This window comes from Crotalus tigris, unplaced genomic scaffold, assembly GCF_016545835.1.
Source record: "Crotalus tigris isolate CLP2741 ecotype Arizona unplaced genomic scaffold, ASM1654583v1 scf7180000018824.943158, whole genome shotgun sequence".
NCBI lineage: Eukaryota > Metazoa > Chordata > Lepidosauria > Squamata > Viperidae > Crotalus > Crotalus tigris.
Window position 1 is genome coordinate 652,787 of NW_024097214.1, and position 17,664 is coordinate 670,450.

The following is a 17,664-nucleotide window of genomic DNA, read 5'->3' on the forward strand; positions in this document are numbered from 1 at the left end:
GGCATCTTATTAATGGACTGCCATAATCCTAATGGATAATTGTTCTTTAAGGTAAACATATCTCTGTATGTCCTGCCTGCATAATTTTGAATAACAGTACTATGTTTAGAAATTGTTTTTGTACAAAATAGCGGATTATTAAAAACAGATATATTGCTAAAAATTTATCCAGCTCACATAAACTATAGATTTTCGGAATAATCTCTGTCAAATACTTGCCATGTCTTTTCCTCCACAGAGATATCTTATTCGGTCAAATGTATGACAAGATGAGTGAAAATTCTGTAGCAAAGGGAGTGTTTTTAGAATGTCTTGAGCCATACATTTTAAGTGATAAATTGGTTGGAATCACAGCTCAGATTATGAAGGATTTGCTACTTCATTTCCAAGATAAGAATTTAATGGCAAACATGGAAGCTTGCATTGTACATATGGATATTACCAGCCTTGATATACAACAGGTGATAATTTTTAGTAGTTTATAACATATTATTGATGAATGAGGAATATTCAAAGAATTCTGTGTTGCATGTTTCCTTAGTGCTATAAAGAACAATGGTACCTCGGTATCCATCATTAATTGATTCGAGGAAATGTGATAAATACTAAACAAACTAATACTGGGACAAAATGTTTATGTCAAAATGGTTCAATGAATTTCAAAATATTTAAGTACCTAGGTACCACTGTATTTGATAACTAGATGCTATGTTTTAATCTGTCACTTGATTAATCCCAAATCTTATTTTGGGATGATTGTGGTTTCAACAAGAGGAAGTTTGTTATAATAATTCCTTAGTCATAGGAACTTTGAACTGTATAGAACTTGTGTAACAAAGGCCCAAATAGTGCCAGCTGCTCTTGAGGCCTGCTTTGATGAATGCATTGGACCAAATACTGAAATGTATCTACAGATAACTCAGTTCCATTTATATAGATCTGATGAATACAGATTATCCAACCCATAAGAAAAGGGATTCAGAGAAGATACAGACTTTGAAGTCATAGGTTGAAGGCCTCCTAAAAAAGGCTGAGGTTTTTGACGAGTTTTGAGAAATGGATACAATTCACAAGCTATGAATTTTCTTCTCATGGGCAAAGGAAGTCCTTTTATGTCTTGTATCTATATAAATATTGCTAATAAATTCCATACCTTGAAGTGAAGTATGTCCTTAGGCCAGTTTGCGTGTGGTTTTTTTTAGCACATTTTAAAATCTTAAACTTTGTTTTGCTTCTAGGTTGTCCTTATGTGTTGGGAAAACCACCTGTATGATGCCATGATATATGTCTATAACAGTGGAATGAATGACTATATTACTCCAATGGAGGTAGAAAGATGTATCTTGAATGCTAATTGATGGTTTTGAATTAGGATTATTCTTTTAATAATTCCTTTTCTTCCTAATGCAATTAGCTAAAATAGCTTATAGATCTTGAGAAACAGAGAGACAGAGAGAGAATCAAATAAATATAGTCAAATAAACCAATGTACTGAATATCATACAAATCTTCAAAATTAAAATACCCCATTAAATGCAGGTTCATTTTAGATAAATGAGCAGTTTCAAAACTTTCTGGAAAAAAATATGAGGTCACTTGTTGAGATCATGGGAAAAACTGTTGTGTTTTTGACTATAAGAAAGTGTTGAAAGCTCAAAATAGTAAAATGATTGTAAGACATGATGTCCATGGAGGAGGAGATGGGGTGATGAACTACAAGAAATGTCTCTTTCCATCCTTGCAGGATCCTTGATACAGTGTCTGTTTAAGTTCCTTTGTAGATTTTACTTTTTCTTTTGCAAAGTTTTCTATGTTACTATCAAGTCTGTATGTGACAGCGTGTGACAATGTTTAGTATGTAATAATTTTCAAGAATGAAAAACTGAAATCACAAAAGAAGTGTTGGTGTGCTAACTTTTTCTCCTACTCCTCCTTTTTATATTTTTTAGAAATTGTTCAAAGCCATTGCTCATCCCCTTAGTGCTGGAAAATCTCTCTCAGGTATACTGTGCCTTATCAGTACTGTTTGTGGAAGGTTTTCTTCTTATATTGTGGATTCATTACTATTTTTTTATTCAATATATTCCCAACCTGACAGTTTTCATTTATTGGTAATTGGTTTCTTGTGTCTGAGAACTATTTCACTGGAGAGTCCTGAGAATAACATTTATCTGAGAAATATGTAGCCTTGTGTGAGTCCCAATCTTACTTAGACATACAAAAGTTAAAAAACTTGCTAATCCTTCATGAGGGCTACTGTTATTCATTGGAAAAGATGCTAAGGTAGATGGGCATATATATTAGACTGTTTTGTATAATAGTTGTTTTTGAAACAATGGATAGAATTGTACTCTCAAAACCCAAAGTACTGCATCTTTTTATACAATGATAGCTATAATATTTATTACATGTAAGAGTAGAGTTTATTATCCAGTCAGATTTAGAAAATTGTATTCAGCATGAACTTTTGGGAATATTTTAATATTTGCATACATTGAATTTGGCACAGATATCTTTCAACTTATCAACTTAAAGAAGTAATAGGATCTTGATTTTGGTATATGGCTTTAATAAGTCGGCATACATTAGATCTCTTAGTAAGTGTGTTTAGTTTTCAAAATTATGTATATATTTTTTGCTGTTTTTTAGATGAGCAAGTCGTTATGGGCAACAAACTGCTTGTCTACATAAGGTATGCCTTTTTCAACAGCATAAATTATATATGTTATATCGCCATATGAAATAGAAAAATCCTGCTTTGCAGTTTATGCTGATGCAATATTTCAGTAGTTTAACTGGGATTGTATGTGTGTGTACTCCTAAAAGAATTATTGTTATGATTGTTTTAGACTGGGCTGCCCATGGTATTGTATGGTTTAAAGGCTTCTATTGTTTTTATATCTGTAAGACATCCAGAATCTAATGGAGTGGGTGCATATAATTAATTTAAGTAGTAATGAGTTTACAATTAAAAAAACCACTGAAAAAAACCAATAGTGTATAGTAAAAATGACACACCATTGATAAACACTGACTACAGGAAAACCTCATTAGAAAATCATCAATTTGTTATACTGGTGATGATTTTAACGATACATCATATCATTTTCAATGATACATCATAACTGATAAGTCATTTCTGAATGGAGATCAGAAAGGGAGTCTGCAAAGATTCTGAGAGAGAAATCTCTTTTTCCTATAGTTATTCCAGGTTAGACTGTTCAGCATGTTCTATTTTTTGTGCCAAGAGACCTTTCCTGTAGATCTTATCATTATAATCATAGCCTATATGTTCTGATGTGCATGACAGAAAGCTAAGGGGAGCAAGAACATTGTCCTATAAGCCTTAATTAAGTAATGGATTGCTTAATAAGATGGTATATTGTGACAGTCATAGTACGAGTGGGAGCTCCATCTTTCACTGACCTGTTTGTCAGTACACATACAACTGCAGGTTGCGTCTGAGACTGACTGAGATTCCAATCCAAGTATTTGTCCTCCTTTTGATGATTATTTCTGTACCTTTGTTGGCTGAACTGGGCAAACAAAAAATTACATTAACAAAATATGCTGGTGTGTTTCTGATGACTTGCAGGGTGTGCAATCCTGTATATGGGAATATTTACTATATACAAATATGTCTTGGCTGAAAGGTTAAATCTCAGTCAATCTAGATAGAACACTAGATGGCGATATTAACTTGCTTATATATTAACAATTGTTAGTCTTTAAAAGTATTTATTTGATTCATTAGTATATAATTAATGAATCAGTAAAAGCTGCTGAATCAGTCTTTGCATATTGATCTAATCATAGGATTAGAGAAAAGAAGGGATTCTGTATGGGTTCAAAGTTAAAGAAAATACCTAAAATTAAAATATATTTTCATACAAAGTTGATAATATTGCTGCTATGATCCAACTGCCTCTGTATTTGAACACTTTTGAGTGAACTACAGTTTGTTCACTGACACTGTAAAATATTTCTTTGTTTTTAGTTGTAAGATATGTGGGAGAGCTAATCTGTGAAGTAGCTGATTTTCTTGCAAAGTACTACTGCTCCCTTCTACTTCCTGTGCTAAGATGTCAAAATTTTAACTGAATCTAGTAGTAGCTTAAAGGCAAAATGTTTACTGTACTGAAGGATTTTGTGTTTGGTTGCATGCCATGTTCTAATGGTAAAAAGTAATTCCAGTAATATTTAGATTGCTCATTGAAATTTATTTTACATACAAAAATAAATAGGTGGGTACATATTGTATATGAATAAGAACTACCGTCTTTCAACTATTTCAAGAAAGGACTATCTTATTTTTTCCTCTTTGCTTTTTTATTGTGTATGATTATACTTCTGGTACTATTTTGCAAAAATAGAGATTATAAAATTTATTTTTATTTATTTATTCATTTATATCCCACCTTGATTATTTTCACAAACAACTCAAGGCGGCGAACATATCCAACACACCTTTCTCCTCCTGTTTTCCCCCACAGCAATAACCCTGTGAGGTGAATTGGGCTGAGAGAGAATGACTGGCCCGAGGTCACCCAGCTGGATTTCATGGTTCAGGCAGGACTTGAACTCATATTCTCTTGCTTTCTAGCCTGGTGCCTGAACCACTCTTATCTGTATTTCTTTACAGCTGCTGTTTGGCAGGCCGAGCTTACCCATTGGGCAATATTCCCGAAGACCTAGTACCATTGATTAAAAACCAAGTGAGCCTTTTTCTATAAAAATCACCAGGAAAAAAATATACTTTAAGAAAAGAAAAAATTATGCAAGTTGATATCTTTGATAAGAAATTAACATTTTCTTAGAGGTGTAATTTTGTGGTAGATCTCCTTTATCACTAAGTGGTATTCATTTTGGCCCCAATTATCATAGAACTAACAATCTTCTAAGGTTAACCTCCTAATCTGCGGTTTCATGTTTAGAATTGTATTCATATATGAGCAAGACACTCTGAAACCGTGATACTAGTGAAGCACTACTGTATAAATTGTGAGAGCAGATATAGCACATTTTTAAAAATTCATGTTTCACCTGAACATTCTATTTATATATTTTTATTATTTTTTTCCCTTTTTATTATATTGTTGTAAATTTTAAAACATATTGTTTTGATACAATGTTATTTGTACAGTATTAGTTAAAATTATTGACAATCTATCATTTTGATAAGTTAAAGAAGCAAAAATATTTATTTAAAATATTTTTATTACAAGCATAAAATTATTTGAATTTTGAAATGAAATCGAGTATAACACTAGAAATATATTCTTTATACTTGTTAGAATATATAAATGTAGGATATGCTTTATTAACAATATGTCTGCAATAAACATACTAAGCTTGAATTTTGGAATGGAACAAAAATTTGGTTTAATGACTGTCCTAGTGCAGTGTATGGTACAATTAAAGCACATGGGAAAATAAATGGAATAGTTAGCAAATGTTTCAGCATTGAATTGTTTAAATATATTAAATATGTTTCAGCATTGAATTGTTTAAATATATATTGCTTAAATATATTTATGGATAACACATAAAAAAATCTTTTCATAAAGGTAGAGATGTTGGTTTGGAAATAATTGGTTGGTTTGGAAATAAATGGTTGGTTTGGAAATAATTGTACATGTAATTTTGTATGCCCATCCAATGTTGATAATGAGATATATAGAGATAAATATATGAATCTGAATGAGTGGTCATTAATATTAGGTATGATAGAGGAGGGAGTATATATCAAAGAATGTATCCAAAACTAAGGTGGTTGTGAATATGAAATGAAAGATTGCAAGTTATATTTAAATGGCATATTAACTACAGGAAGTGGATGAATTTGTGCATCGCAATCGAATGTATGAATGAATGGCTGATGAATGAATGAATACCTCTTCAGAATGTTATATCTTGCAATGTACACATGATATGGTCAAAGAAATCATAATGTGGCTGCAATAGTGTGATTGAAGCTTTGCCCATTTTTATGTGCATTGCGCATAAGATACCGCGATCTTATACATTACTGTACAAACTGATATATAACCTTGTATTTAATCAGTTGGAACTCTCTACTGTAAAAATGTTCACACCTATGCCTGTAACTTTGACATAAAGTCATACTGCTATGAAATTTCAGTCTGTGTTGTCATAAACATGGTCCACAGTGGGTTTCTGTTCTTAGCATAGCCCAGATACCCTAGCCTGAGATGAGACAAAGGGATTTTCTCAGTCCATGCTTCTAAACTACAGCATTCCTCCATTGCTTAGGAAGGGAACTGCATTTGTTTTAAGGCGCTTTGAAGTGCAGTATCATTTTAAACCCAGTGCTGTCAATTTCACTCAAAAAGTTTAGCATACATTTCAGAGCATTTGTAAGTTAGCACGAGGGAGTGTATTGATGGGTCCTTTGTTACCCAAAGTCTTGCACTATAAAGTTTAGAGGACATAACTTTTTGTTTTTGTGCCCATCAAAGAAAATTTCTAATTCTTGGGGTTTTGATCAAGTAGAGTAGTAATAGATCAAGTAGAGTCTTGGAATATTCTTTTTGGAGATCAATCACAGCAGGATTCTCAAGCTGTGAAAGTTTGATCAAATACAAGTGGAACATCAAAGGTAAATTAATGTAAGTATGATGTTGAAATTTCCTTACAGGTTTGACATTTTCTTTTTGCAAAGTTTGACCTGTATTTCAGCAAATTATTCTTTTTTTTCTTCTGTTTTAAATCCTGCTAGCAATGATTTATCTTAAGTTCTTGTTTATCCTCATGAACTAATTCATGTAGAGATTATGTATATAAAGGTTAATCTGGAGAAATAAACTGAAAGGAAAATGCAGTTATGTATTTTACCAGAATTCATTTTTAGGAAGTCAGTAGTAATAATCTTTCAAATACCAATGTGAAGCAGTTAAGTGCTAGTGATTGAGAAAACTAATGCAAGTAACCATAAAACATCTTGTCTATTCTTTTGTTTTAAATCACTGACGTTGGAAAATTCCTGTGAAAAATTCCTGGAATCAATATACTTGGAAGTGTTAATTCTGGCATTTAGATTGAGCAAAATCTATATTCATTTTGCATTGCAGGTCTTTGAATTCCTCATTCGTTTACATTCAACTGAGGCCCCTATAGACGAAGAAGTTTATCCCTATGTTCGTACACTGTTGCACTTTGATACACGAGAGTTCCTTAACGTTCTTGCACTGGTAAGTGGAAACACTGATTACAAAGATAGAAAGCTTCATCTCTTGCATGAGCTTAAACAGTGGTGGACAATGTTCTGGCAACTAGAGAGCAATTATTACTTTTTAACATCGAGGATTATGGTGGCATGGTAACATAGCATTGTCCAAATGGAAATTGCTGAATTTTTAGAGTGGGTTCATGTGGGAAGTGGAGACTTTAAAGCCTTGTGTACCTATTTTTTATTGTTTCTTCTGAAAATAGTGATAAATTATGCTTCTTTAATGATTTGAAGGACTTTTGAGGAAATATAAATGAGAATGGATGGTTGCTTGTGGTAGCACAGCCTCCCTTTGATTTAAACATATGTGTTGGATCCAGATTAGATCGATAGGGTTGATTTGTAGGAGTTTTGCATCACTACTCTCATTCCTTACAATTGCCTTGTCTTCCAAAACTGCTATACAACCTAACTAGAACTTCACTGAGTAGAATAGAATAGGTTTGGTTTAAGAAGAGTAGAAGCAATCAGTCCTAAATCTAAGAAGGACACCTATGTAGGATGATCTGATAATTCTGGAGAATCTCCTTTCCCACCAGCAACATTGCCTGCCTCGCTTAGCAAGATATCCTGATTTTTGAAATAATCTTTTATGTGGGTTGGAAAGGCTATCAAGCAAGGAGTAGATAGTATATTTTTATCTGCCTGGTTGCACATGGCTGGGGATTCTAGGAAAAGAAGTGCAAGTAGAGTACTGAGTTGGGAAAAGTTAATTATAATTATTTGTTCTCTTGGGAATCCATTTAATAAAAAATTATTTAATTTTAAATGTTGGCACCTATCATAGAAGGGATCTCCAGACAATGCATGATTCTCAAAATAGAATAGAATAGCGCTGGAAGGAACCTTGGAGGTCTTCTAGTCCAGCCCCCCTCTTAAGCAGGAGAACCTATACCTTTGCAGACAAGTGACTGTCTAGCCCCATGGTGGTGAACCTATGGCACACATGCCACGGGTGGCACGCAGAGCCCTCTCTGTGGGCATGCACGCCCTCACTTCAGTCCTAGGCCTTCAGCTGGGTTTTATAAAATCTTTTTGCTTTAGGCCTTCGCCACCGTGTGCAAAAAAAAAAAAAGTTCAATCAATCAATCAATTTCAACTTCTCGCAGGAAAAAAAAGATCTTGCAAAGTTGAAATTGATTGATTGAACTTTTTAGTCCCACCCAGTCTGCCATTACCACTGAAGCTATGCCCACCCAATGGGCCATGCCCATCCAATGGGCTACATCCACCAGGCACCCAACGATACATAAGTGGGTTTTGGGTTGCAGTTTGGGCACTTGGTCTCTAAAAGGTTCGCCAACACTGATCTAGCCTCTTCTTGAAAATCCCCAGTGTTGGAGCGCCCACGATTTCTGGAGGCAAGCTGTTCCACTGGTTAATTGTCCTCACTGTCAGGAAGTTTCTCCTTAATTCTAGGTTACTTCTCTCTTTGTTTAGTTTCCAACCATTGTTTCTTGTCCTGCCCTCTGGTGCTTTGGTGAATAACGTGACCCCCCTCTTCTTTGTGACAGCCCCTCAAGTACTGGAAAGCTGCTATCATGTCACCTCTAGTACTTCTTTTCTTTAGACTAGCCAGACCCAAGTCCTGCAGTCATTTTCTGTATGTTTTAGTCTCCAGGCCTTTGATCATCTTAGTTGCTCTTCTCTGAATGTTTTCCAAACTCTCATAATATAATAAATTAATTATATTAAAAGTTATAAACTTAAAAATGACCAATGGACATTAATAATAGATTAATACCATCATAAGCCATCAGATGTGGATTTGAATAAAAAGCTTTTCAGCTTGCACCTAAATTGTAGTCTCATTAGTTTCTTATAGTATTGACAACCATTGTAAAAACATTAAATTTATTCAACTTAATCATTTTGCCTGGATTGAATGCATGTGGTAAATTTATATTTTAGTATAAATATTTTTCAAGTAGTAATTGTCATTGTTTTATTGGTTCTATTATATTGGTGACCACTTTTACCAGTGTTATAATTACTTTATTCCTTGCTTGAATTTTAAAAAAATAAAATAAAATATACCGTACCTTCTCCAAGCTGGATATTTTCCAAATGTGTTGAAGGACACATTAAAACACCAGGATCAAAATTCTGGGATTTGCATCTTCATCATAATTGAAGTTTGGAGAGGTTGATTTTAACACATGATAGAATGCAGTTGGTGCTTCTGAAAACTAGAGGCTATCCTATCACTATATACAAGAACAGAAAAGACACAGTCATGTTCTTTTAATTACTCTTTTTAATGTTCAAGAAGAATTGGAGATATATGATTAAGGCTTAGTGATTAGAGTCTAAGCACTCAAAAGGATGGAATAGAAAGATGGCATTTTTCTTGTTTTTTTTCATGTTAATAATCTGAATTCATTCTTGAATGCACATTTTCTGTTTGATTTCCTCTCTTATGGTCAGTATTGTCCTTTACCATGATTCCCCTTCCTGCAAGGAACTTAACAAGACAACAGACAGCATTATTGTTTACAAAATGTATATTGGTCCTTAATTGGGACAAGATAAGGAAGTCTGAAGCAGAGTTATGATGAGTAGCATTGCATCAGGGTCCTACTCTCCCTTGCTTACACTGCTACTTGCTTTGCCTCTCCCCCCCCCCAAAGAAGGGTGAGGATAACATCATAGTTACATTATTTCTTAATTAGCCACCCAAATGTGCTGTCCTTTCCAACCTCAGTAAAGGTGCTGAAAATATGTAGTATTGTCTTTGAAACCTACCTTGGGGGCAGGTTCACCTATACAAGGGGTCCCACTGTTCTGCATGAACAGCTTTGCAATAGCTTTGACAAACATACTGTGACATAATATTGCATGCAACCCTTTAGATTGAATGGAAAATTGAGAAAGCTAGAGTCAGTTAATAGTTTCCAATGTTGAATAGTCTCTGAGATAATTTCAGCTTGCTTATAAGTTCTTTTTTAGTTGGTGGTGATCCATTGTCACCTTGATTCAGACATAATTGTAGCTTCTTCACAAAACTGATGAACAGTATATTGTAATTTCTTAAGACAAGTTTTTATTTTGAATGCTGGAAGGTATAAAGAAATGGCATGTGAAGTTTTGCTTTTTTTCTTCCAATGTTGTTTTCTGATAAAGACATTTGAAGATTTTAAGAATGACAAGCAAGCTGTAGAATACCAACAGAGAATTGTGGACATATTACTCAAGGTAAATTTCCTTTGTTTTAATGGTAAATATAGGAAAATATGTGTAAAATCTTTACTTTGAAGTACTAAAATGAAAAACTTTTTCTACAGCTTATTTATTCATTATTACTTCATTATTTCTTTTCAATAAATTATTGTTTTGATTGATGAAACATGAACAAACTACATTCACTAATATCTTATTCATATAAATGCATAATATTTAGATCAGGTGTCTCAGATCCTGTTGATCCTTACTATTACAACTGGCATCTCCATAAAGGAGCAATGCCTTTTTCTGCTTGATTTCAAATTTATATCATGATATCAGTTATGGCTAAGCTATGGAGAAAAAAATTGGAGATGAAGAGCTATATATGTCACCTTGAGTTCCTGAATGATAGGTAAGGAAATAAATTTAATAAATATAATTTTTCAGAATTTGCATAACCCAGGAAAAGGTGAGACCCTTTAAGGAGCTGATACCAAGTACAATTGGAATGTCTGTACAAGATCTGATGTAACTTTGCATAGTTTGGGTCAAAACATTTTACACCTCTATAGGTAGTCCTTGAGATATGACCCGTTAATGCCCCCTAGACAGACCCCCCCAAAAGTTACTTACGACCCCACTTTTAAAGTTATAGCCGCTGCAGCTCCCCTGCAGTCATTTGCCCTTACAACTGCCCGCAGGGATGCTGCAGTGGCCCCCTGCCTGTCTTTCCTGTCATCCCATCCTCTGGGACCCTAGGGCCTATTCCAGTGGTGGCGAACCTATGGCACAGGTGCCAGAGGCGGCACTCGGAGCCCTCTCCGTGGGCACACGTGCTGTTGCCCCAGCCTCACCTCCCCCCGCAACCCTTTCCTCTCCAGCAGCCCCCCCGAAGAAGAGTTGCCCCTAAGCATGGCCCACCTGGAACAGCGCAGCCAAGGACATGGCAGCCAGGCAGCATAGACAAGATTCTGCCCTCACACCCTATCATACACGGTTGATGCTGCAGGGTGTGGGCAGAGGGTGTAACTGCCATAGCGCTACTGGGCTGCCTGGGCAATCTGCAGCGGGCCCTGGAGGTGGTGAGTGGCCCTGCGGGCAGGTGGGGTGGGTGATGGGGGGAGAGCAGGGGCGGGGCAGGGATTGGAGCAGGGGCGGGGCCAGGTTTTGGGCACTTGGTCTCTAAAAGGTTCGACATCACTGGCCTACTCCCTACATAGCATCACCTATCGCACACTTACCTTTTGAAGCTCTCTGGACCTCATGTTGGAGAAGGAGGTCAGGCCGCATGGCTGTCTTCTTTGTCACCTTTATGATTATGTTACTCCAAATCTCATGTTCATATTATTTTTACTTTTTCCAAGAAATAGCTATTTAATATCTCTATATACTGTATTGTTTTTTGCCATAATGTGCTGTTTACCATGTAGAATGCAAGTGGACCATAATATCTGTATCTTGGAGTGTGGTTGATAACGATATGACCATTCCACATAATTATGTCTATGTTGCCAATCTGTCATCAATTATAAATTAAAATATATAAAATATATCTAAAAGATGTATTGTGGTTTTCATGAAATATGATATTAAATTCTACAACATCATATAAGTAATAATGTTTATAAAATGTAAATAATATCAAAATATATTCTGCATAATAAAGGAATAAGTATCAGAAACATGAGGTGTAAATTTTGATTTGTTGTAAAGAATTGAAGAAATATTGTGTTCCATAAGATAAAATGCTTCATTGCTCCACAATGGATAAAATTTCCTCCCATATTATTCATTTCCATCTCTCCCTGCCTCTACCCATTCTTCAGTTATTTATGGCAGTTGAATTGTTTTATAGATAGTTCAAGCAATGCCCAGTGTTATTCCACTGATAAGTTCAGAACAATGTCCCTGTAACCTAGAAGATAGAAAAACACTGCTTCCTTTTAGTGACACAGCTATATCTGCCTACAGCGATAAGCTTGGGGAACATTGTCTTAGAAATCTTACATGAATTAAAATTTCCCTTTAAAATTTTTGGCTTAGTGTATCTCGGAACACATGTTTACAGTAATTAAGTTCTGAAAATTTTAAATTAATTTTTGTACCACTTTATTAAATACAGTGTTGGGTTTTGTTGTGCTTTCCATCTCAGGAGAAGATATGTGCTAACCTAAATTACAGATATTCGTCACTATTGCTAACCTAAATTGTTGTGATTAATAAATATATCTGTTTTTTCTCCCTTCTAGGTTATGGTGGAGAACTCTGATTTTACCCCATCACAAGTTGGATGTCTTTTTACTTTCCTTGCTCAACAGCTTGCTAAGCCAAATAACACATTGTTTGTGAATAGGATGCTATTTGACCAGGTAATAGGAAGAACCATAATTGGATGGAGTTTTTATTTTAAAATGGACAAAGTCTATGTTGAATTATAAAATGATTGCATGAGTGTAATGCCATCTAGTTTATAATTACTCTATATACTGTTTCAGAAAGACTGAGATAAATTATGAAGATATGAATGCAATGATTTTAGAAAGGATATGTGGGACAACTGGGAGATGCTTAAAAAGAGGAAACACATGTTGTATTGGGTTTTTGATGTTGAATTTGCATTTCACAGCATCAAGGTATTTTAGAAGCTGGGCTCCTATTCCCAAATGTTGCCATGATTTCTATGTCCCTTTCCTTAGTGGGAAATGTTACAGTAGATAAATTTGTAAAATGTGATACTGTGCTTGAGAAATGGAGCAGAAATATGTATATAATATAATTTTCTTTTTTGCTTAGGTCCTTGAATTTCTCTGCAGTCCTGATGATGATTCACGACATTCTGAAAGACAGCAGGTATGAATCATTAGGATAATATTATTCATGCTGTGAAAATGATTCATGGTTAAGGAAGGAAGATCATTACTAAAAATGACCATACTACAGAGCAGAAATGCTAAAACTAGAACTCCACACTGAGAAACAATCAGCATCTAGAAAACTGCTAAGAACGTGTAGATTAATAGTTTTCAGAATCACATAAATTGCAGCAGTTCAGATTCTTCACATCAGAACTACAGAGATTCAGTATGATTAAATATAGCCCAGAATGACACAGTCTGGTGTTACATTATGATATAATTTACATAGTTTGGTTGCCACTGTCATAGATAATAATTAGAGAGTGATTGAAGAGAAGTAGGTTACATTATCTAGAGGTGTATATTTCTATGTGCATAGTGTGATTTTCACTTCGGTTTTTCCAAATCCTCCGTAGTGGAGATAACAGTGCTGGATTATATCAGAAAGGTAGCGAATTTGGGGCACAATTACTCTTTTTCTAGACTTGATTATTCAATTGAAGTTGAGGAAGAAAAAGGGGAGATGTGCAATTGTCCAAGACTAGAGGGCTAAGGCAAGGAAATGAGATTGTGTCAGTCTAGGTGCAGATTGTGGTTGAGAGGAAAATTATCTCAGTTCATATTATATGAAGCAGGTAAATACTCTGATCAGGCTTGGGAACATGATCACGTTTAATCAACTACTCAAAAATTATAGCTTCTCCTTGATTTCATCCTTGATCAAGATATATACCTAAGAATAAAGAAATTATATGTTGTCCTCAGGCGGTAACTGAGAAATTCCAAAATTAAATTTCATGTCAGAAAGAAAGTCTCTACTTATGTAAATATGTATATTGCAATGAACAAGCAAAGCTTGGAAGAATATAATTTACTCCTTGATGTCTGATGCTTGTTCATATAGAGGCATAATCTTTTATTGTACAGGATTAATGTTGTGGAGTCTCTGAAGGATTTTAACACAATATTTATAATTATATTGTGCTAATAGGTTCTTTTAGAATTGCTTCAGGCTGGAGGTATAGTGCAATTTGAAGAAAACAGACTCATTCAAATGGCAGAAAAAGCTGAATTGTAAGTTTCTCTGTGCCTTTTCTAATTTGTTTTACTCCTTTACATCCACTCTTGATAAATCCAGGATTTTTTTAAAAAAAGATATTTCATTGTATTATTATAAAAAATAGCATTATTTTAAAATACAAATGATACATTGCATTATTGAGTACAATGGTATTTATGTTGACTGGCTACTATTAACACTTTGATAAATTTGATAACTAAAACCTTTAAAATTAAGGAAAAAGCTTTATATCAACTATGATCTCCAAAATATTAATGTTAATAAACTTAGATAGGTTGCTTAGATTTTATATTAAAAGCCAAATATGGCATTGACCAGGATTATGCCACTAACATTGGCAGTAAAATGACAGATTTGGTGGAGGATGTTATTTTTTTTTCCTGAGAATTAAGAATAAGAATAGAAGTTAGAGGCCACTTGGAGGCATGTTCATAGATTTGGGAGTTAAGGATAGAAATAGGATGTTTTGTCTTCTACCCCTATTCCCAATTTTTATGCACTTTAAAAAGCTCAAAATATTAATCATATTTATCTCCTAATAAATGATACCATCATGTCACTTGAAGGTATTCTGTAACACTCAAGTTAGCTAAGAGAGAATGTTTTAGACCTGGTCAATACATCAATGTCTGCCTGTTTTAACTACGTCCGAAGCCACTTTTTTATGAATACTTATAATTATTATATTTATGAACAGTTGAATACAGTATATATAATTTGAAATCTATCTCATTTTTATGTCAGCATCTTAACTAAGAGAATCCTACATCTCTGGCCTTCTAAAAGGTGTATCTGTGAGGATTATCTGTGAGGATGTTACCATATATCATAGTACTCTTCTTATAATTTCATTTTCTTTTTGTTGGGATGGAATCTTTTGCTTCTTTAACTTGATCCAAATTGAGGCAGAAATCCTTTATCTGCAGAAGATAAATAGAACCAGAAGAAAAAAAATACATGAGATGGTTGCTTGGCAACTGCTTTCAGCTGTGAAATCTGTGTTCATCCTCATTGCCTTGTCGCTGCAGATGCACTTCAGTACTTAGCACACTATATTGTATAAAATTGTGGCCATGAGATTAAATTTCTGGTGATTACAACTTGACCTACATCTTACTTCTCCAGATGTTGAAACAGTCTCGGTCTGTTAGCTTTAAGATTTGTTTTTATAACTGTCTGATTCTATTATCAGGCTGCTGGGAAATCATAGCAACATTTATGCTGTAGAGATTAAAATATCTGAACAAGTTTGTCTGATTAACTCCCTGCCCAGGTGCATTTTTACAATTGTAAATGGCTTAATATAAACTGGAAAATGACATAGGTTCAGCTCTATATTCACAAAGAAATTGGTCTTTCCAATTATTCATTCCGTAGGATTTCATTGTATATGCCGAGGGTGTCAAACTCACAACATCATGTGACGTGTCATGACTTTTTTCCCATTGCTGGCAATGGAGTGGGCACGCTTTCGGCATGACGCATCCAGCCCGCAGACCGGCAGTTTGACGCCCCTGGTATACGCCAACAAGAGTTATTTTACCTATATCCATTTAACAATTGTATTTATAATCAGTTTAAATATTTTTACATGGTACCTTTTATATATTTGATTTTTATCCTGCCATATCTTTATAAATAACTCAAGGAGGCCAATACACCTAATTCTCCTTCCTCTTCCTATTTTCCCCACAACAACAACCCTGTGAGGTGAGTTGGCTGAGAGAGAAACTAGCCCAAGATCAACCAGCTGACTTTCATGCCTAAGGCAGGACCAGAACTCAGTTTCCTGGTTTCTAGGCCAGCACCTTATTCACTACACCAAACTTGCTTTTTATTTATATTGCATTTATGGCATTTCGATTATATTGCATAAACCAATTTATCAATGAAATTAATTGATAATGTTTATGTTAAAAATAATATAAACAGTTAAGTTTTCTAAACCTTTATATATCCCCAAAATAAATATAAATTGTAAACTAAAACTGCTCTTAAGCCCTTACTAGGGTGCTGGAATTCCATCAATAAACTGACCATAAATTTCGATTATCAGTGAAATTAAAGAGCATTTGTAACTCTTTTTCCCCATTAAAAATCCAAATCTGACTGAAGCAATTACTTTATTATGGCAAGCAAACTTCTACAAAATCTCTGCTTTGGAGTTTCAGGCAATTCAAGCTTGGAAAACAAAAGGGGAAGAATGATTGTTTATAAATCTATTTGTCCTGTATTATTTTACAAGGCTTACTTCTACTCATACCTGACTAAGCAGCTTGTATAACTCGTTCAGTAATTAGGTTAAAAATTGTACAATAACCATAAAAAAGACTCCCCCCGATCAAATTTTTAGTGCCAGTCATAACACTTTAACCAAACATTCTTCCCCCTTAAAGAATGATCCATTTCATCCTTCACATACTGAAGGCTTGTTGAATTGCCAAGTTTTAATGGCTTCACAGAAACAAAACCCAAAGGACAGTACGATCGCTGGGAAAAGATGCTGTATCAGAGTCAGGAAGCTGCAATGGTGAAAGCCAGCTTCTACAGGGACATCATCTTTTAAATGTTAATGAGAGGCAGAATCCACTAGAAATTGGCAGTTCTGAAGATACTGATTACATTATCAGATACCATTAGACAGCCTCTAGGAAAGCGTACACATTTTATCAAATACAGAATATTGTCAGATTAAAGTAAAAGCTCTTCCAAAATTTACTGTTAAAAAAAGCGAGCAAATACTTGATCCTCCTCCACTGTTTGGAAATAGAAGTTCCATTTGATAAAGTAAAAATGCATTCTGTAGAGAGGCATACAGTGATGAGGGACAGTTTCTGGACCCTTTGAAACTATTTTTAATCCTGCAGTACTGGACCTCCAGTGTGATCTGAGCTTCATTTAAGTCCTATTAATTGCTATTTTGATTGAACAAACAATGTAAAAAATTGTACTATCTCACGTCTTTAGCAGGGATGTAGGCTGCTAATATAAAACATTTGTTATTTGTTCTCTTTGGATTTGCCTGATTATCAGGCCTGTCTCCTCCCTTTTCTTTTTTTCATAGTTTTGGTACTAGTATTGCTTTAAATATGCCTGACTTGAGTATTGTGAATTTTAAATTAAAAAAGAAAGAATATAAATACTGCATGTAATTCATATAATAAAATTCTTGTGCTAGTTGAACTCTCTTTAATTTTCTCTAGTGTCAAGTAACTAAGCTCCTTCTTAGTTACAATTAACTGATATTCCCAGCAAAAAAGGAGGCAAGTAGAACAGAAATTGTAGTTAACTTCTTTAAAAAAATGGTTAAGGAA

General features: G+C 34.4%; 1 protein-coding gene across 6 annotated transcripts in view; it reads left to right on the forward strand.

Moving 5' to 3' along the window:
• VPS8 (VPS8 subunit of CORVET complex) overlaps positions 1 to 17,664 on the forward strand; it is a 95,884-nt gene that overhangs the window by 26,966 nt on the left and 51,254 nt on the right. For all 6 annotated transcript variants that reach the window (XR_005558286.1, XM_039356336.1, XM_039356340.1 and 3 more), the window contains 10 exons: positions 239 to 461; positions 1,239 to 1,328; positions 1,950 to 2,001; positions 2,650 to 2,692; positions 4,643 to 4,715; positions 7,092 to 7,211; positions 10,373 to 10,444; positions 12,664 to 12,783; positions 13,208 to 13,264; positions 14,261 to 14,343. Coding sequence is in view for 5 of the 6 variants with exons in the window: in XM_039356336.1 (XP_039212270.1) it covers positions 239 to 461; positions 1,239 to 1,328; positions 1,950 to 2,001; positions 2,650 to 2,692; positions 4,643 to 4,715; positions 7,092 to 7,211; positions 10,373 to 10,444; positions 12,664 to 12,783; positions 13,208 to 13,264; positions 14,261 to 14,343 (933 nt within the window). In the remaining variant the exon portion in view is untranslated. The remainder of the gene's footprint in view (positions 1 to 238; positions 462 to 1,238; positions 1,329 to 1,949; positions 2,002 to 2,649; positions 2,693 to 4,642; positions 4,716 to 7,091; positions 7,212 to 10,372; positions 10,445 to 12,663; positions 12,784 to 13,207; positions 13,265 to 14,260; positions 14,344 to 17,664) is intronic.